The 16883-nt window shown below is 35.6% G+C and overlaps 2 protein-coding genes and 1 long non-coding RNA gene across 5 annotated transcripts; 2 read left to right on the forward strand and 1 right to left on the reverse strand.

Annotated features, from left to right (window-relative positions):
* Window positions 1–1302: 1302 nt before the first annotated feature.
* On the reverse strand, window positions 1303–6683 carry LOC114518029. Its single transcript, XR_003686448.1, has 2 exons — window positions 6551–6683; window positions 1303–1374 (listed from the first exon to the last, which is right to left on the reverse strand). It is a non-coding gene; the product is annotated as an uncharacterized LOC114518029 (long non-coding RNA).
* On the forward strand, window positions 2135–11077 carry LOC114518028. Of its 3 annotated transcripts, none has more exons than XM_028537918.1 (8): window positions 2135–2504; window positions 7509–7741; window positions 8017–8148; window positions 8360–8479; window positions 8652–8819; window positions 9441–9578; window positions 9769–9840; window positions 9969–11077. In XM_028537918.1, exons 1-8 carry the CDS (start codon window positions 2398–2400, stop codon window positions 9974–9976), a joined length of 978 nt encoding a protein of 325 aa, XP_028393719.1. In that variant the 5' UTR covers window positions 2135–2397; the 3' UTR covers window positions 9977–11077. The 3 variants fall into 3 exon arrangements, with proteins under 3 accessions (XP_028393719.1, XP_028393718.1, XP_028393720.1); XM_028537917.1 differs by having other exon boundaries at window positions 2137–2504; window positions 8652–8909; XM_028537919.1 differs by lacking the exon at window positions 2135–2504 and adding an exon at window positions 4388–4761 and having other exon boundaries at window positions 8652–8909.
* Window positions 11078–11850: 773 nt separating this feature from the next.
* Window positions 11851–16563, forward strand: LOC114518027. Its single transcript, XM_028537916.1, has 7 exons — window positions 11851–12062; window positions 13551–13795; window positions 14169–14270; window positions 14704–14838; window positions 15065–15619; window positions 15945–16039; window positions 16354–16563. Exons 1-6 carry the CDS (start codon window positions 11950–11952, stop codon window positions 16013–16015), a joined length of 1221 nt encoding a protein of 406 aa, XP_028393717.1. The 5' UTR covers window positions 11851–11949; the 3' UTR covers window positions 16016–16039; window positions 16354–16563.
* Window positions 16564–16883: the final 320 nt, after the last annotated feature.

The raw sequence follows: 16883 nt of genomic DNA on the forward strand, positions 1-16883 counted from the left end.
TTATGAAAAGACGAGGAACGAAGAATTTTAAAGCTCATTAATTCCACAAATATTTCTCTTGAAATTTGTAGGGAAAAGCAGTATTCATAGGCGATTTTTAAAAAGACTTTCTTGGATAGGATAAAGTGGTGTGAGTACTGTTAGGTTATTCCTATAAATCCACGCTTATAATTCGAAGTAGACGTTGGTGAAATGGCTGCAAGGTTATGTAAAGAATTAACGAAAAGTTTCTGGAATGAACAAGAGTTCCTCGCTCTAAACGTCTGTGAAACAAGGCACTCCTCGAGGAGACTAAGAGGCGATGATAAATAACCATTATCAAAACATGTAATTGCGTTCATGCTGGTCGGCATGATTTGGATGAAAATTTATCATTTATCAAATTCATCAGATTTATCACAAGACCTTCGAGTGTTTTATCAGAGAAGAATAGTCCTTAATTGCAGATGCATTTTTATGTAGATATATTTTTATACAGGTTTACAATTGTAGATATATTTTTTATGACAATACAAGTAATTAGTAAAGACGCTACACGTTGCAGGTTTCAACATCAAACGTGTTTGATGTTTCTCATTGGCCATTCCTGTTTCTCAAATGATCACACGCAAGCCATCCTAACTTAACACCACATCATAGTGCTATACTTGCTTCAGCCTTCAATTACATTCTTTGCCATTTCCTATCCTTCAATGAACAACATGGCATCTGCCTGGTATTAACAGCCAGGTGTAACAATAATTATTTATGCCAGGAAAATTTGCTATTCGATTGACTTCTTTTCCCATGCCCACAAGTCCACAACTCCCACCTCGAACCACACAACTCTGACCCGAATGTATTTTTTTCGTCTCGTAATAAAACGTCCACAATGTCCAAGACAATTGTCCACAATGTCTGACCGACGTATTTCGACTGTTCTTATTCCATGATATCTCGTTTAAACAACGTCATTCTTCTCATTATATGTCTAACGCCATCATTGCCATGCTTGCCTCATCGACTGTCTAAACCTCGCATCTTCTGTTTCCTTATACCCAATGATATATCCTTTCACTCTGTCTATAGTCACAATGTTTTGACACATCTGTGGTGTCCAATGCTTTGCTCAGCTTCTCTACGATGTCTAAACATCACAAGCATTCCGTGATATCCCTAGGACACCTCTTTTTCACGTTTTCATATTGTGTGCATGTTTATATACCATCTACGCTTCTTTGACCTCGCCAGTGTATTACCGCTTTTATTTTCGTATAATCTCTTTGTTTCAAAATATCACGGAACACTTCTACTCCGTTCTTCTTTCCCTACAAGCCACAACAAACTCTCTCATGCTGTTCTTGTTATCTCGACAAGCATCGACAAGCATCTCTCCTAATTTAATGAATCATATCACCAAAGATTATTCCATCGTCTGTATGGAACCGCGGTTGATATTTTGAAGACCACTCAGCTTATAAGCGGTGTATGAAAAAAACTATATATTGATTCATTTAGCAACTGTTTGAGTTTAAACGAGCTCAATAAAACCGCCATATAACTTTGTTACTTTCAGTTCACTTTATTAATATACACAAACTGAAAAATTCTTCAATTCGAAAGTGGGAAATATTGTCGAAGATGTAAATTCTAGAAAATCGTATCGGCGCGGTCAACCACAAACTTGTTCGCTCATAATACTCAGATGCATATTCAAAATGGATATTGCTCGGCTAAAAAGTCGAGGCGGAACTTTCAAGAAGAAACTATAAGCATAAACCATGTCCACTTAAAGTCACTGTATGAATTTTTATATATACAAGCGCATGCAGCAGATTACAATTTTTAAAACGTTTTCAAATTTTTTCTTACCTAGTTTATTTAAATATAGAACTAAATTCCACCCTTCCTGCACATGTGCATCTAAATTTAGTTATTTAATACGTAAAAAAGTGCTTATGTTTTGACAAAGACGCCAAATTATTCATGAGAATATGGTCTTACATAAATGGCTAACATACGCCCATAAACAGTGTGACACCGTGCATGTAGTCTTTAACCGACATTCACTGCACATTGCAACGAGTCCAATTGTGTATATGACTGATATTGACATGGACAACACCGTTCCTGTACAACATCGCGTACAATGTCAATATTGCCTGGACGCAGCCTAACCCTCTCGAATTAACTCGAATATATTTTGAAAGGGAAATAATTATACGAATATTCATGCATAAATTACCTATCAAAACAATTGACAAGAAATATATATATATATCCGCGTTTAAATTCTGTGCAGCATTGTGACACCGAGCTGTCAACGAGAGCAGAGCCTGAAACTAGGCAAAAGTGGGAAAGTTTAAACGGTTTACATATGTTTACAGTGTGAAGTGTATATAGCCATAGCTACATTAAATGGATGTCGTGTTTTTATTTCGAGTTCTACTGTATTGTGCGTCCCTACACTTCTCTTTGACAACAAGATTTCTTCCTTCAATAATTTGGGATAACGTGAACCCTCTGTAAGTATCACTATTTAGGAACTCAACTGTAGGTACAGTATTCCTTAATAAATTACCGTTGCTTGTGTTTGAAATTGTATTAAATAATCCTAAAAATTATATACGTGGAACAAATACGTCATTTATCGCCAGTAAGGATAGCCGAGGTTATACGTTTTCCTCTTCATATATACGCGAGCAGTTTCGTGTTTTCATCGATTTCAGGTGGCAATGATACTAACGATACATGTCACATTGCCGTAGAAGTTTACACTATAATGTTGATATTTAATTCGATCATTTGTCGCCGTATCAACTTTAACAAAGCAATTTCTGGCATGTTACGTCGTTAACATATAAGATCGAAAGCTTTCTTAATAAAGATCCGTTCAACGGATGAGGTTCTTACCGACAGGAAAGGCAGCGTTTAACTTTAACTTCAAAATTTAGTCTTAGAAGTTTCAGCACCAGTTTTTAAAGACAGGTTCTTTCATGAAAATGCTATGGCAATGAAAACTTTGGTCTATACGATCAAGCGCTTCAAAACAAAGATCTTTTAGAAGATTGAACAGTTTAATTCGAGAAGAGTTTAAAAATCATGCAGGAATTAAACTTTTCAAAAGTAGGAATATCACGTTAAATTCTATAGCCGGCTATAAATATGAATTCGCTGTTGTATAACTTTATTATATTAGTTAAACTATGTGTTTATTCAGCCAAAAGCTGTGTCGATAAAGAGCTGTCTGCATTTAGCTTTATTCAAGATCTCTTAAATTTACATTAGAATTCCATATGTACAGCTGCATGTGGATTAGCAAGCTTATATTATCTACATTGAGGTCGCTAAGTGCCTTCTATATAATACAATACTAGTGGTGGTTAGAATTGAATGAAATATTCCTGGGCAGATATTTCGATACAGGAATTAGTACGAGTATGTATTGACATGCACGTATAATCATCGATTTTGTATCAGTATCGAAGATTTTATACCGACGGTATAAAAGCAGTTCTTCTGCATGTCCCAACCGATTTGAAATAATATATCAAACGACTACACACTATATATTATGATTAGTTCCTTCAGAAACAGGACTCCAATCTGTTGTTTGGATTGCATGTTGTCAAAACTACCTGAAGAATATATCTCAAACAAGTGGATCAACTATGATCATATTTCTTCAATGTTAAATAATAGCTGACTTGTAGCTGACTAATAGCTGGGTTTGATGTACTAATCTCAAACACAGACGTAGTAACCGACCGAACAAAATTCAAAAAGAATCCTTAATAACTATAATCCCGCCATCCCCGAAAATGGTAATTTATATAACTAGTATTTACGCAATCCTTATAAAAATCAGAACCTATATACATCAAGGGTTTTCCATTCCTTATAGTTACATATATCCTCACTTATATAATTGCAGCTATATTGCAAGTAATCGTTTGGATTTTAATCATAAAGCTCTTTGTGATTGTTCTCAATGATATCTTTAACACTTACAGTAAAAAACCGTCCTAATATGGTTGTTGTCGAAGATTTTAGGCGCCTTATAGCTTATATATTGGTACCGACATGGCCGACAAAAAAATATCAAAACTTTCGAAATGTCGCGATGAGAAATGGAAACTGAAAACTCATTTCGTTGCCAACATTGTTTGATTGTTCTCACAGTTTTTCATTCATTCGCAAATTGGCAGGAACAAACACATGTGGTGTTTGACAATGTTCTATAAGCAGAGTTAAGCTGTTGGCAACATGTAGAGACCCGCGGGACACCCAAATACGGCGTTTCACAATCAATAACGAAATGACTGAACGCTAAATAAAAAACATCAGTTCAAGCAAACAATGTATGCACTGTCGACACTTCTCCTTCTATTAACTTTTTACTGATCTATTCACTTTCATCTATTTCATCCTTTTTTGCCATTTTTTCATCTTACTAGAATATTATTAAAATACATCTTGCTTTATTCTGATTCATAAATGTTTTGAAAAGCTATTGTGGTTTTATCTGGCACAGACATCTTAGTTGTTTTACTAGCATTCTTACTATACCAGAAGGAATGGCACAAAGCACAAGATCTTTGGTGTTATTTATATACCTAATATTATATCACCCCCACTTTCGTTTGTCGTGACATGCAACTGACACGCTTTCAGAACATTTTCAGTTTTCTAGGCCGACACAAATCACGAGATCTCCTGACATGGCAAAACATGACCTATATACAATAGGCCTCCATTTGATACAGGCCGTGAAGGACCACGGTAATTTGTTACATCTCAAACTCAAGTAACAAACAACTCGAATATCAAAGCACTTATTTCTATAAGACTACACTTACTATACTTTTTACTATACTAAGATTTTAGAAGTATATAGCTATACATTCTATCTAGAAAACACTCGATAGACAAAAATATTTATATACTCATGCACTTTCAGATGTATGGTCACTATGGTGAAGAATTTATTTTATAATTGCTACCTTTGCATATATATATAATGGTATTTTGCAAGCATCGATTGATTTAAATGCAAAAAATGGATAATTGAAAACTTCGAATCTATATATAGACATTGTTAAAATAATTCGCAACGCTTCTCGATTTGCAGACAGTTTAGGAATGAAAAAAGCTGTCAAAATTCCTCAAATAAATGCCTGAAAAAACCAGGCAAAATCTTGAAGAAAATGACCAAGATTCGAGAATCGTAGTCACAGATAATTCCTTTTCGTAGCTATAACAAGGATCGTAAATCGTAACAGTTGATTTTTGGTATTTTGTCATTTGAAAAATATAAGACACGAATACAATGGCACAGTTTGATCCTTCGTTTGGTTCTATATTTATAGTTAAGAGCAGAAGAACATCTGAAAAATTCGAAATACTGCCAAAGGAGGTTGTAAAAAATTGTGCATGTTATTCTCTGTTTTCCTGTTGTTTGGTCGAGAACAATTTGTTAGTATATCCGTAAGATCACACAAGGATTAGTCTGTGTATATAATTATTCATTTTCTATATATAAATATACATGTCAAATGTTATCATGTTAGGATTTAGAAATCCAACCAAGAAACGACGCCACACGTAATACAGTCTACGACCATCAGATCTTGTCACGTATATACAAAATCAAAATACAGCTTTACGCTGAATTGTATATACACAATAGTCAACATGATTAGTAGATTGTATCTCACTATCTCTGGATATACTTCAAGACCGAGGGTTGATTAATACAATCACTTTTAATGCAATGCCTTACAACCAATGAATTAATTAGTTAAGGATTATGACAGAATAGGATTTAATAGAGTTTTAATAAGGACCCATAAGTTGTGTAGCATTAAAGCCGGGACTCGAAATTGGAAGAATAGCGATTATATATAATATATGAGACATGAAAATTCTCGTTGCTAAAAGCCTAAAACAAACTTATACAGTTTGTCGAGAATATCCGCCGTCAGTTTGACAATCGATTGCGTAATGCATAATAAAGTTGTCACCTTGAGAATTTACATACAAAGCGTTACGGTTCAATCTCGATTAACCTTGCAACCTTCATTGTGTTACAATAAAACGTGCCGCCCAATGGATTAAATTGGTCGTCTGCCATGGAAATATATAGTCATTTGGAATGTCACTTTTCCCCGCTTTTGCCAAATATTGATTTACCGGCTTATTTCAACTGTTGCTACCTTACAGTTTTCCGACATGCATTTTGCATGCTATGTTGCTTCATCAGCTCAATCCCGGAGTATATAGTTAAGCCTGGTTTTCAAACACTCGAAATTGTCGTAAACAAGTCATTCTCACCGATGAGAAATAGTCCGGTTGTAAATTTGTCTTTATATTCCGTATTGAAATCGTCCAATATTGACAGCAGACAACTCAGAAATATTCAACCACCTTGACATGTTCACGACACTTACGATTAAATGGAAACCAGACATTATAGGTTCTGAATCAGTTAACCAGCGCGCACAATACAAAGCCCCATACTGCATGCATGCATGTAAATATTTTGTAAACTCAAAGACAAAAACAAACGTACTTGACATGACTCCCGCGTGATTCCATTTCCTTTTCGGCACATGAGGAACTGGACAATGCATTCGGCTTTGGAAAGGCTATAAAAGGTTCACAAAATGTCGTTATACAATCAATATATACAAAACAAAAGACAGAGTATGTACACAAAAGAGAACTGGTTATCCTCTACTCTAAGGGCTGCTTTCCACTGTCGCGTATTTTGCACGTACGCACACGCACGTACACGCACGTACACGCATGTACACGCACGTAAAAGTTTAAAACCTTCTAAGTTGTTATATATTCTTTTTTTTTTAAAAAAAAAACATAGCAAAGCTTGAACAGAATCCAACCGTATGCATGTATTCAATCGTAGATTTCATTAGTATCATATAAATGATTTAAACTTTTACGTGCATGTACGTACGTGTCACTGACAGGGACAGTGGAAAGCATGCAGCCTTAAACTGGATAGACATGTACACTCGATCAACAGATGTGCGGCAGTTGAGGTTAATCTGAGTATAGTCTAGAATGACCTAATACAACAAAGTTACGGTTTAAACATGCAGCATCGCGGCACCTCTTAGTCTGAAGAGAAGTCACCAGAAATAGAGCTTCTCAGTGCCTAGTAATCCATAATTTAATTCGGTATAGTTAAAAGATGATAAAGAATAGTTTGGAGACTAGCCTGAGCGGATATCCTTAATAATCTCAGATGCGCTCATTTCCAAAAACAGCTTCATTAATCACCCCTCCCCCAAACAATCACTGACAATCTGATGACCAGTCTGACTGTCAGCCGTGATTTTGATTGTTTTAAGTATATATCTATTTAATAACACAAATGAGATCCCGAGTAGAAGCATGGATAATCTTCGAGAAAAGTTTAATTCACACCTCGAGTATATGAATAAGAAATAAGTCTCGCCATATATAGTGATATAATAGCTCAGTCATTGTCACTTTCTTTTTCTCAGACTGTGTTGTCCTTATAACTGGCTAGTGGTTCCTCGTGTTGACATTTACGATATCCTTGGCTTCGTATGCCCGACATCAAAACTAATAGTGAAACAAGTGAACGACCAAACGAGATTAGGAGAGACGATGAACTTTAATATTTTTAGAAGAGAATGGCCGGGAAATGTGACTAACTTGCAACAAGCCATCAGAAACGGCTCAATACACTCATTTTGCAACGTTTCACATACAGGTATCCTAAACTTATTTTACTTTGTTTATACTGGATGATGCATGTATGAGGAAACCTGATATTTATTTCACTGGAATTCCTGCTTTGGCAACTGGAAGCTCAAATGTGGTCGCTGTCAAATATCTGCGCCCGCGATTACCCTAGAAATTCTTGTCGTCTTAAAAACTTCATGCATTACTTGGTATTTGTAAACTATACCCAGCCAGTGGGAAAGAGATAAATATGAGGAAAACTATACCGTGCGGAATGGTGTCATACTTTCTTTATCTCATTAGATTCAGTCAAACTAACATCTTGTGAAGAGGGAAAATACAGATCTTTACCCGTGAAGTTCACCCACTACGTGTTTGATGCGAGTAAAACAAAGTCGAAAAAATACGAGACAAATAAAACCTACGTGTTTTACAGTAAGTAGATGTATCAGTTTAGCGATGATATCTTAGAGACAAACGAAATGAAAAAAAGTATAGAGATGGAGTGTGAAGACTCTCTCATTCGTCGCAAAATCTGTCTGGTGAACTTATGGCAATTTGGTCGAGGCAAAAAACTTTCTAAACGATAAACAGGATGGTTATGGTAACGCACATGATTGCACTGATAAACAAACCTATTTTTCAGGCAATGGAAACGGTCTTAAATCGTCATTAAACAGCAAAGAAGTAAAATGCAGTATGCTGTACGCAGTTCATATTGTATCGAGGGAAAAGCGAGTTTTTGACGTCACATACGGAAAAGAAGGTACGAAGGAAAGATTGCATGTTATCTTTTCACTTATGGAAATGTTTACAATGTATAGTTCACCTCGACATGCAAAATACACAGGGGTTTGCTTAGTAAAGACAAGCTGTTCAACTATCTCTGTGTAATATTGACGTGGTCACTCATTATCGTCCCTTTTTTAATATTTCAGTGGTGCCAAGTAAATGTGAATGCAATCCAGCAATCAAACCAACACTGGGCCTCACCACAAAGAAAGCGAAGACGCAAAGTCACCCCAACCCAACTAAAAAACCCACACCTGGTCCCAAAGAGACCAAGCTTACCCCTCCCTGCACGACCACGAAAACTACTGAAACAAGTAAGCAACCATCAACGGAAAAGTCAATAAGCTACACTACACTAAACAGTAGTGAAAATAAACTACACATTCAAACAACGAGACCAACAGGTACTGCAGAAATACGTTTTCATCTTCTCATGGTACTCTTCACCCACATAAAAACCTGAATTATCCTTTACTGTAGTTCCAGGAGAACAGTTTAGAATTCAGAGCAGCAGGAAATAACAGGTTAGGGTAGGCAGGGCTATCCCATGCAGATGAAGACATCCCGTATGGAGAAGACAGTTTAGTTCAGCTTTGACTGCCCTGACAAGAGAGGACGATTCATACTTGGGAGAACAGCATGGATCCGACAGTGCTGTAGTTAGTAAACCCTTCAGCAATAAAGAGTGACCCTTGCTTGGTCTCTAAAAACAGTTCAAAACAGAGCACCAAAATGGCACCAAGTGCCTGATAATTTAACTACTGAACAACTGAAATACACCATCCAGGATTATCTATATCGACGGGTTTGCCCTATAGTATAGGAAAATTTGAACAATATATAAAAACAGCGCCAACAGAGTCGTAGCAGTATAAATTCTTGAGCACCGCTCTCTTCCAATTCTTAATTAACACGAGTATACTAATATTATTCAGATCAAAATTCGAACCAGCAGACAAAGGACAGATGGCTTTCAGTTCCTATCTTCATAGCGATAGTAATAGCAGTATTTACACTTGGTATTCTGTGTGCTGTCATTTACTTCAAAGTTCTCAAAAGAAAACCGCGAAGAGGTAATGATTCTGTTTTTTTTAAAGTTAATAAACCGAGTTTGAAGTTTACCGTATATAGTTAGGCTACGAAACGGGGATTAGTAGTGTGTTATTGGAACAAAAACATCGCTACCACATTTGAATAAAACGGTGGTTATAACTGATGGCAGGGCGCTGCATGATCGATAATTTCTCGCCTTTTTTGTTGTAGATCTCTATGAAATTAACAACAAAGCGTATTCTAAACAAGGAAATGACATGCAAAATGGAGTCAGTGAACAATGTGAGGATTTTTGCTAATAAATTCGGTTCTTATGAATGCATGAAAGACACAAAAACGACACTATACACATAAAAATGTCCGAGAATTATTTAGTATAAATTGTATGCGTCTACCTCAATCTTTTACAGTTATATAAGCAACGTGTAATGGGCACCTTTGCAAAGATAGGAGACACGTGATCGCGGATCCACGTGGGTGGATAGACCGCTATGGATAAACCTGGATATGAAAGTCGTGTGCACCTACATGGGTGACGGTGAAATATAGGAGAAGCTACAGACAGCGCAGGGTATTAATCGAGCAAAGTGGGTACATCGTGGAGTTACGAAATTGGATGATCAATGGATAATGCTGGATATAAATAAATCAAATCAACATAAATAAAGGCCATGAAGATGTAAAATGAATAATCCGGAGAAAAAAATGGATATAAATCAAGTCAAGTGTACATGAATAGAGGATCCTGGTCGTAATATGGGTTAATCGATGGAAAAAGCTGGATATAAATCAAGTCATGCGTACATAATTGAAAATCGCGTGGAGGGGTAAAATAGGTGATCTAACGATAATGTTGGATATAAAGAAAGTCGAGTTTACGGAACTCAAAAGATTGTAAAGTGGTAAATTAGTAAACCTGGTGAGGTTTGAGAGGGACAGTAGGGGACAGTAGAGGATTGCAACAACATTTCCTTTCGTGATTCCCTGAATGGGAGAAACATGAACGTCGCGGGTCGACAATTTACAATAATTTCAATGAAATAAAATAATCGAGTTTTTCGGCAGGTTTTGCCGAAATATAGAATCATACATTATTCATGCAGGGTCAGTTGTACGAGAGCTGCATGATAGCGTTATCCACCGAAGATATTTTTCAACCGTTGTAAAAGCTATAAAACTACAGATTTTGAGCTAAAAATTGTTAATGATAATCTGCATTTTAGCGCTATTATAAGTTTAAGCCAGGTTATACCGAACAACGGGCAATTTAGGAGTTATTGGAAAAACCACTATCCAGTGGAGAGCGCTATCCAGTTGTCGTACAACCGTCCCCTGTATTTTTAGCACACATTTATTTATATCATGCGGAATAGATTATAAACATGTATTAATCACAAAGTATATTTATCATTGTACACCAATGTATATATAATATGTTGTAATATACGGTTGTAAATTCCTAAAAGAATAGTAATATTTATATATTGACACGTGTAAATTATACTAATTTATTAAACTGTAAAAGTAAGTTGTTAAAAGTTAAAACAACTATATAAATGATCCGTATGAGAAACTGTTTTATTGTTTTCATATATAGTAGTTTTCAAATATACTGGTCCAGCTAGTGTTCTACAATTAAGGTGATTCTATACCCAAAGGAAACCTTTCATTAAACGGGTACATAAGGAAATGAAACTGACTCTGTTTAGGTTCGGTCACTTCGGTGAGAACCAACTAATCTTGTTCCATTGTTATATAAGCATGAAAACCGAAGTAAACCGAAGTTAAAAAGCCCGTAAGAAGATGCAACGCCACCTTCTTTCTGATCCTCGTAATATAGATGAAAGATCAAGCCGCTGTTCAACAATAACAAACTTAATGTAGCGTATTTAAATAACCGACGTTGCAGATTGAATATAGCTCTTGAATGAATAGCTTTTCTCAGTATTTATTTCGTTAGCCCTATACCAGATTCATATATCTATATATACTATATGCATGCTAATCGAAAAATTAAAAAACAAGGTTCTCCCCATCCATGCATGCAATGAGAACTAATTCTTTAAGCTGAATGAAACGATAACATTATTTATGAAAAAATGCATGCAATTTCGAGAAAACAAGACATCTTGAGAATACAATATGTGATTGATACACGGCATGATTGAAACTGTTTTAACGAGTTTCATCGTCAACGAGATGACGAACAGGCGCTTTTTTCTCAGCAAAATGCGAATTTAATTATTTTTTTCTGAATTGCGTCCGTGAATACATTAGTTCTACTTGTTTGATCACAATTCAAAAGAGGTAGACAAAATATTCGAATTTCGCAAAACTTCGTGGAATCAGGCCTGAAACACAGTCACGCGATATAGTAGATCACGCACAACAATGAGAAGTTTTCTTCTACAAGCAGTTTTTTCACTCGTTCTTCTGTCATTTCACCGTCATGGAAACGCTACGAGATATCTTCCTTCAATAGTCTGGGATCACTACAATCCTATGTAAGTACATCAGCAAGGTAAAATAATAAGGGTGGCTTGCCGTAAGCAACATGGGTCTTAGCATGAAAATACATTTCAAATATGATCGTTCTTCTTTATGTCGCCACAGTCATGCAGGTCGTATATAAAACAACTGTATATACGCGTTGCTTATGTACGGAGTTGAGCTAATCTATTTCCAGTAATGAAGAACTAAATATTTCGGTTAAGCCAAATATCGATCCTGAAGCTATGTATGATTCAGTTGGTTTAACGATATTCATGAAGTCTGAAGAAATCGCCAGGTTAACGCGAAACATATACATGACTTAGGATTTTGAGTGGGTTTTTTATGTCGCGAATTTATCGAAATATATGCATGCTGGCTTCTTTATGAAATTGTAAAGTGTATTTCAATAGGTTTCCATGCACTTGTCTGAATATGAAAAGAATCACCAAATACAATTTCTAGGGCAACAGTTTACTAAAATTTAGGCCAATATGCATCAGAACGGTGTCTCAGCATGCATGAATGGGGTTTTCAATGATAATGCGAATAGGATGCATATACACGGCTGTTCGTGTTTGCATGCAAAATACGTTCGATAAATGACAACATTTAAAATTATAAACAACAATTTTACCAGTATAAACATACATTATCCCAATTCCCAATATCGAATTTTGTTTAAATTTTAAACTGTGCTTGACTATTCCATGGTTGATATATTTTCGTATATATATCAAGTAGGCCGGTTGTATTAAGCAGGTTTAGCTTAATTAAACGGTGGATGATAAGTAAATTTAAACAACACGCTTATAGTTATACATCTCTCTTAAATTAGTAAATTTGAATATTATGCAGTGAATATGACATGTAGTTGTAAAAAGTATCGTTGTATTAAAGTTGAAAACATTTAGTTTGCTTCTTGAATAAAACGATAGACTTGCTTTTTATTTTGAACTTAACTACCGTTTAAGCTAAACGGGCTTGACACAACTTATCAAGTACATTATTCATTCGTGCATGCAACAATTATTATCATTCAAAATATTAGTATAGCATGACTAAATTGTCAAGCTGGCTACGCCACTGCTTGCATGTAAATCGTTCTTAGGATACTGGAGATGGTATACCGACTATATATTTAACTTCTTATATATTATATATATATTGATATATATACATTTTCAAGCCGTTCTTTCTATATATATATAGCTTTACATGAAGGGTAGATTCCGAGCCGCACAACGCGAATTGCGTTGTTTCAGTCTTTCTTATTCCGAAAGAATTGCCAGTACAAAGTATGGACGAATTTTCTCTCCCTGATTTGCTCACAGATTTGAGACATGCAATGGCAATATTTAAACGTTGTTTTTATGGGGGTTTTTTCAGTCCTCATGCAGGAAATATCATAAGCGAAAATAAAAAGAATTATACTATTTTAGTTGAACAGCAGAATAACTCTATTCAAACAAACATTCATTATTTTCAAATCAATGATTCAGGTTGGCTTGCAAGTGTAATTGGTTCAACATTGCTCGCTTCGAGATTTACGATCGATTCGACTTCGTGTGTCCAACTCTGCAACTCAGCGTTGGGTTGCTGGACAGCCAATCAAGACCGAAAGCTCATATGAATTACCATATACTCATGAGAAAATGGAAAGGTGGAACAGATTACGAAGGCTTAAATGAACTGAAGAGAAACATGACGAGTGGAGAATTTTGTAATCCAAGTCACAAAGAAACACGTAAGTCAAGAGAGCTAATGCAAAGTTAATTTTACCAATTGCAACTAAAAAGTTTAAATATAATAACAGATATGTCAAATACAATGGAAAATCCGAATATCCATTTTCAAGCCATCCATTTTCTGGCACTATAATGTAAAATGAGTTAAAGGTGAAATAAGAATTCTGGCAGAACAGTTTGAAGTCATACACTCCCAGACTGCATAAAATGAAATGGCAGTTATGATGAAATTTTATCTACTGTGGCTGAATTTAAGTATGAAGTTATCGAATTTTCATTTACCACCTCCGAGGTTTTTGCACTGTTCAGGTTCAGTCTCACCTCTTTTATTTTTTAAACAACTTTTACTTATTCTTTTCTGTTGCTGTTTAGAAAAATTATACACGTGCAAAAATGGAGATGACAATCAAGGTTACACTGTAAGATTTGCCAGGGACAACGATTTCTACAAAGGGGACTTGGTCGTCTTTTTCAGTGAGTATAACAATCGTTAAGACGAATTTTTTTTCTTACTATAGCTCAGTTGCAAGAGCATTAAAATAGCAAAACTAAAGGTCGCGGGTTCGATTTTTACAGTGGTCAAGCTAATTTTTCAGACTCAGAGTATAGCATCGTCACAATATTCATTTCAAACTTGTAGCTCCTACGATCACCTTAGCGGTGATCAATATATACTGCGCTGTTCTTAAGATAGTCGATGAAAAAATGGTCAAAATTTTCGGTCACTGAATGAACAAACTCTATTCCTCCATCCTCTCCTTCCATTCCTCTCCCCTCACTGACTGACTGACTTGCCAATTTTCATATCTGACGTTGCATTGGCAAGTCCTATCTTATCTTGTAACACTGACACTAACGTGATAATTTAATGATTTAAATCTGATCCAATATTGTTAATGTTGTGCAGGCAATGAGGCTGACGGTCTACAGTCTGATCTCACTTCAAGTAAAAAGCACTGTGCTATGGCTTTTCTTGTGAATGTGACGTGGGGAGCTCCCGTCAACTATGATTTCAGTTACGGAAAAAATTTAGACGGTGAAAGTAAGTAAATGTTGGTACTATTCATCTAACTTCACTAAATCGAGGCTTTAGTAACCACTTTGTCATTAAAAGGTTAAAAGAACGCGGCCAGAAACCTGCATGGTCATGAAATTGATAAATTTAAAATCACCTTTGATGCTATACTATATATTTGCAACGTGTGAAAAAAGGATGCGAATAATAACGTGCATGAATGCATTTAACCCTAATTTTCGCGGCTTTGCAGGAAAGGAATGCAGTTTTATCAACACAACATGTTTTCCATGTGAAACAACACCAACAAAAATCACGACACTAATCACAACGGTGGTGGTCTCGTCGACAGCAGAACCCATAACAGCTTGTGCAACGGCAAGGGTAGCCGCGAATGCAACAAGGAATATAATAGCGGGTACAAAGACAGCGAAAATATCACCACAGACAACAGTGAAAACAACACCGAGCATGACAACTGCAAAAGCAGCCGCGAATGCAACAAGGATTATAATAGCGGGTACAAAGACAGCGAATACATCACCACAGACAACACCAACACCAACAACAATACCAACATTACCAAAATCAACATCAATAACAACAACAACAACATTACCAAAATCAACATCAATAACAACAACAACACCAACATTATTAAAATCCAGAACTGAGCCTTTTTCTGAGGAATGGGATCGATTCAAATATGGTTTCCTTGCGGGAATTGCAGCAACGCTGTTCATAATTGCTCTCATCGCAGTAATATCTCGCTGTCGTCCTGGACGCGTGAAAAGTGGACAATTAACAAGTTAGTAGAATTATATTTTCCCATTTAGACTACACGATGTATGCAATTATCATTCTGATGAATGCAAAAGAGGGCCTATGCCACAATCTTTCCCCTTTGCTTTCAAGGAGAAATTTTAAATGTCACATGTGTGTTTATAGCTACGTTCACATACGCCAGGATAAGAATCGTGTAAGACAAATCGCATAGCGCAAAATTTAATAATCCTTTAACAAAGGCCTCATACAATACTGACTCAGTCTGACTGTACTGTTAAGAAAGAATAGCTGACTATAGAAATTTTTTGTAATCATTTACTGTAATCATTTGTTGTAACCCATTTCAGATCAAATCGGAGAAGATAATAATGGTTTTGACGGCACTTTGAAGCAGCTCAGTGCCACGACTTCAGCTTAAAAAAAGCAATTTTTAGAATGCATGGTAGGTCAATTTTTTTGTCCAATTGCTATTTTCAATCTAACTTCGATCTAACTAATATTTAATAATATTATGTTGATTATATATTGCTATTCTCTCTTTAAGTTCCAATCATTAAGTTTTTTGTTCTTTGGCACTAGAAGCTATATATAAACTTCAAACTTATAGAAAATCTTAGATTAAAATTTCTTCCATGCAACACAAAATTGACCATGGTCGCTGACTCCTATCAAATCTCTTCCTATTCTTTATTTCTCATGCCCATGCTTTTGCAACTATCACTTTTTATTCCCTAACCTTTTCACCTGTTTTTATAGGTCATACAGAGTTCGAAACGATTAAGTAAAATTTAGCCGGTTCCCATTACATTTAGCATGGGAAAAGAGGTCTGTCTTAATTTATACAATATTCATTATGTGAACTTTATATATACGTAAATTTGTAATTATAATTCTCATTTGTAACCGATGTGTATCAGTCATAAGTATGTCAATAATTGAAATACCATTTGTAATATATGTATAAAATACAAGCTCGTCAAGAAAATATAGTAATATTATAATGACGTGTAAATTTTACTTATTTCAATGATTTGAACGAGAGAATTTTATTGGAATTATATTGGTCCATTGTTAACCAAGAGAAACCGGCCCAAACCTATATCCACCTCTTCACACCTAACAATTGACACCCAAAGGAAACCTTTTAGTAAACGGGTACATAAGGAGATGAAACTGATTTATTTAGGTTTGGTGAGAACCAATCCGTCTTGCTCCATTGTTATAAGGGACTGGTCATAATTTAGCAGGGGGGGTGGGGAGGTGTAATTCAATATTTTAAGGAATGA

Source organism: Dendronephthya gigantea, unplaced genomic scaffold (assembly GCF_004324835.1).
Source record: "Dendronephthya gigantea isolate DGI-Jeju-01 unplaced genomic scaffold, DenGig_1.0 000010F, whole genome shotgun sequence".
Lineage (NCBI taxonomy): Eukaryota > Metazoa > Cnidaria > Anthozoa > Malacalcyonacea > Nephtheidae > Dendronephthya > Dendronephthya gigantea.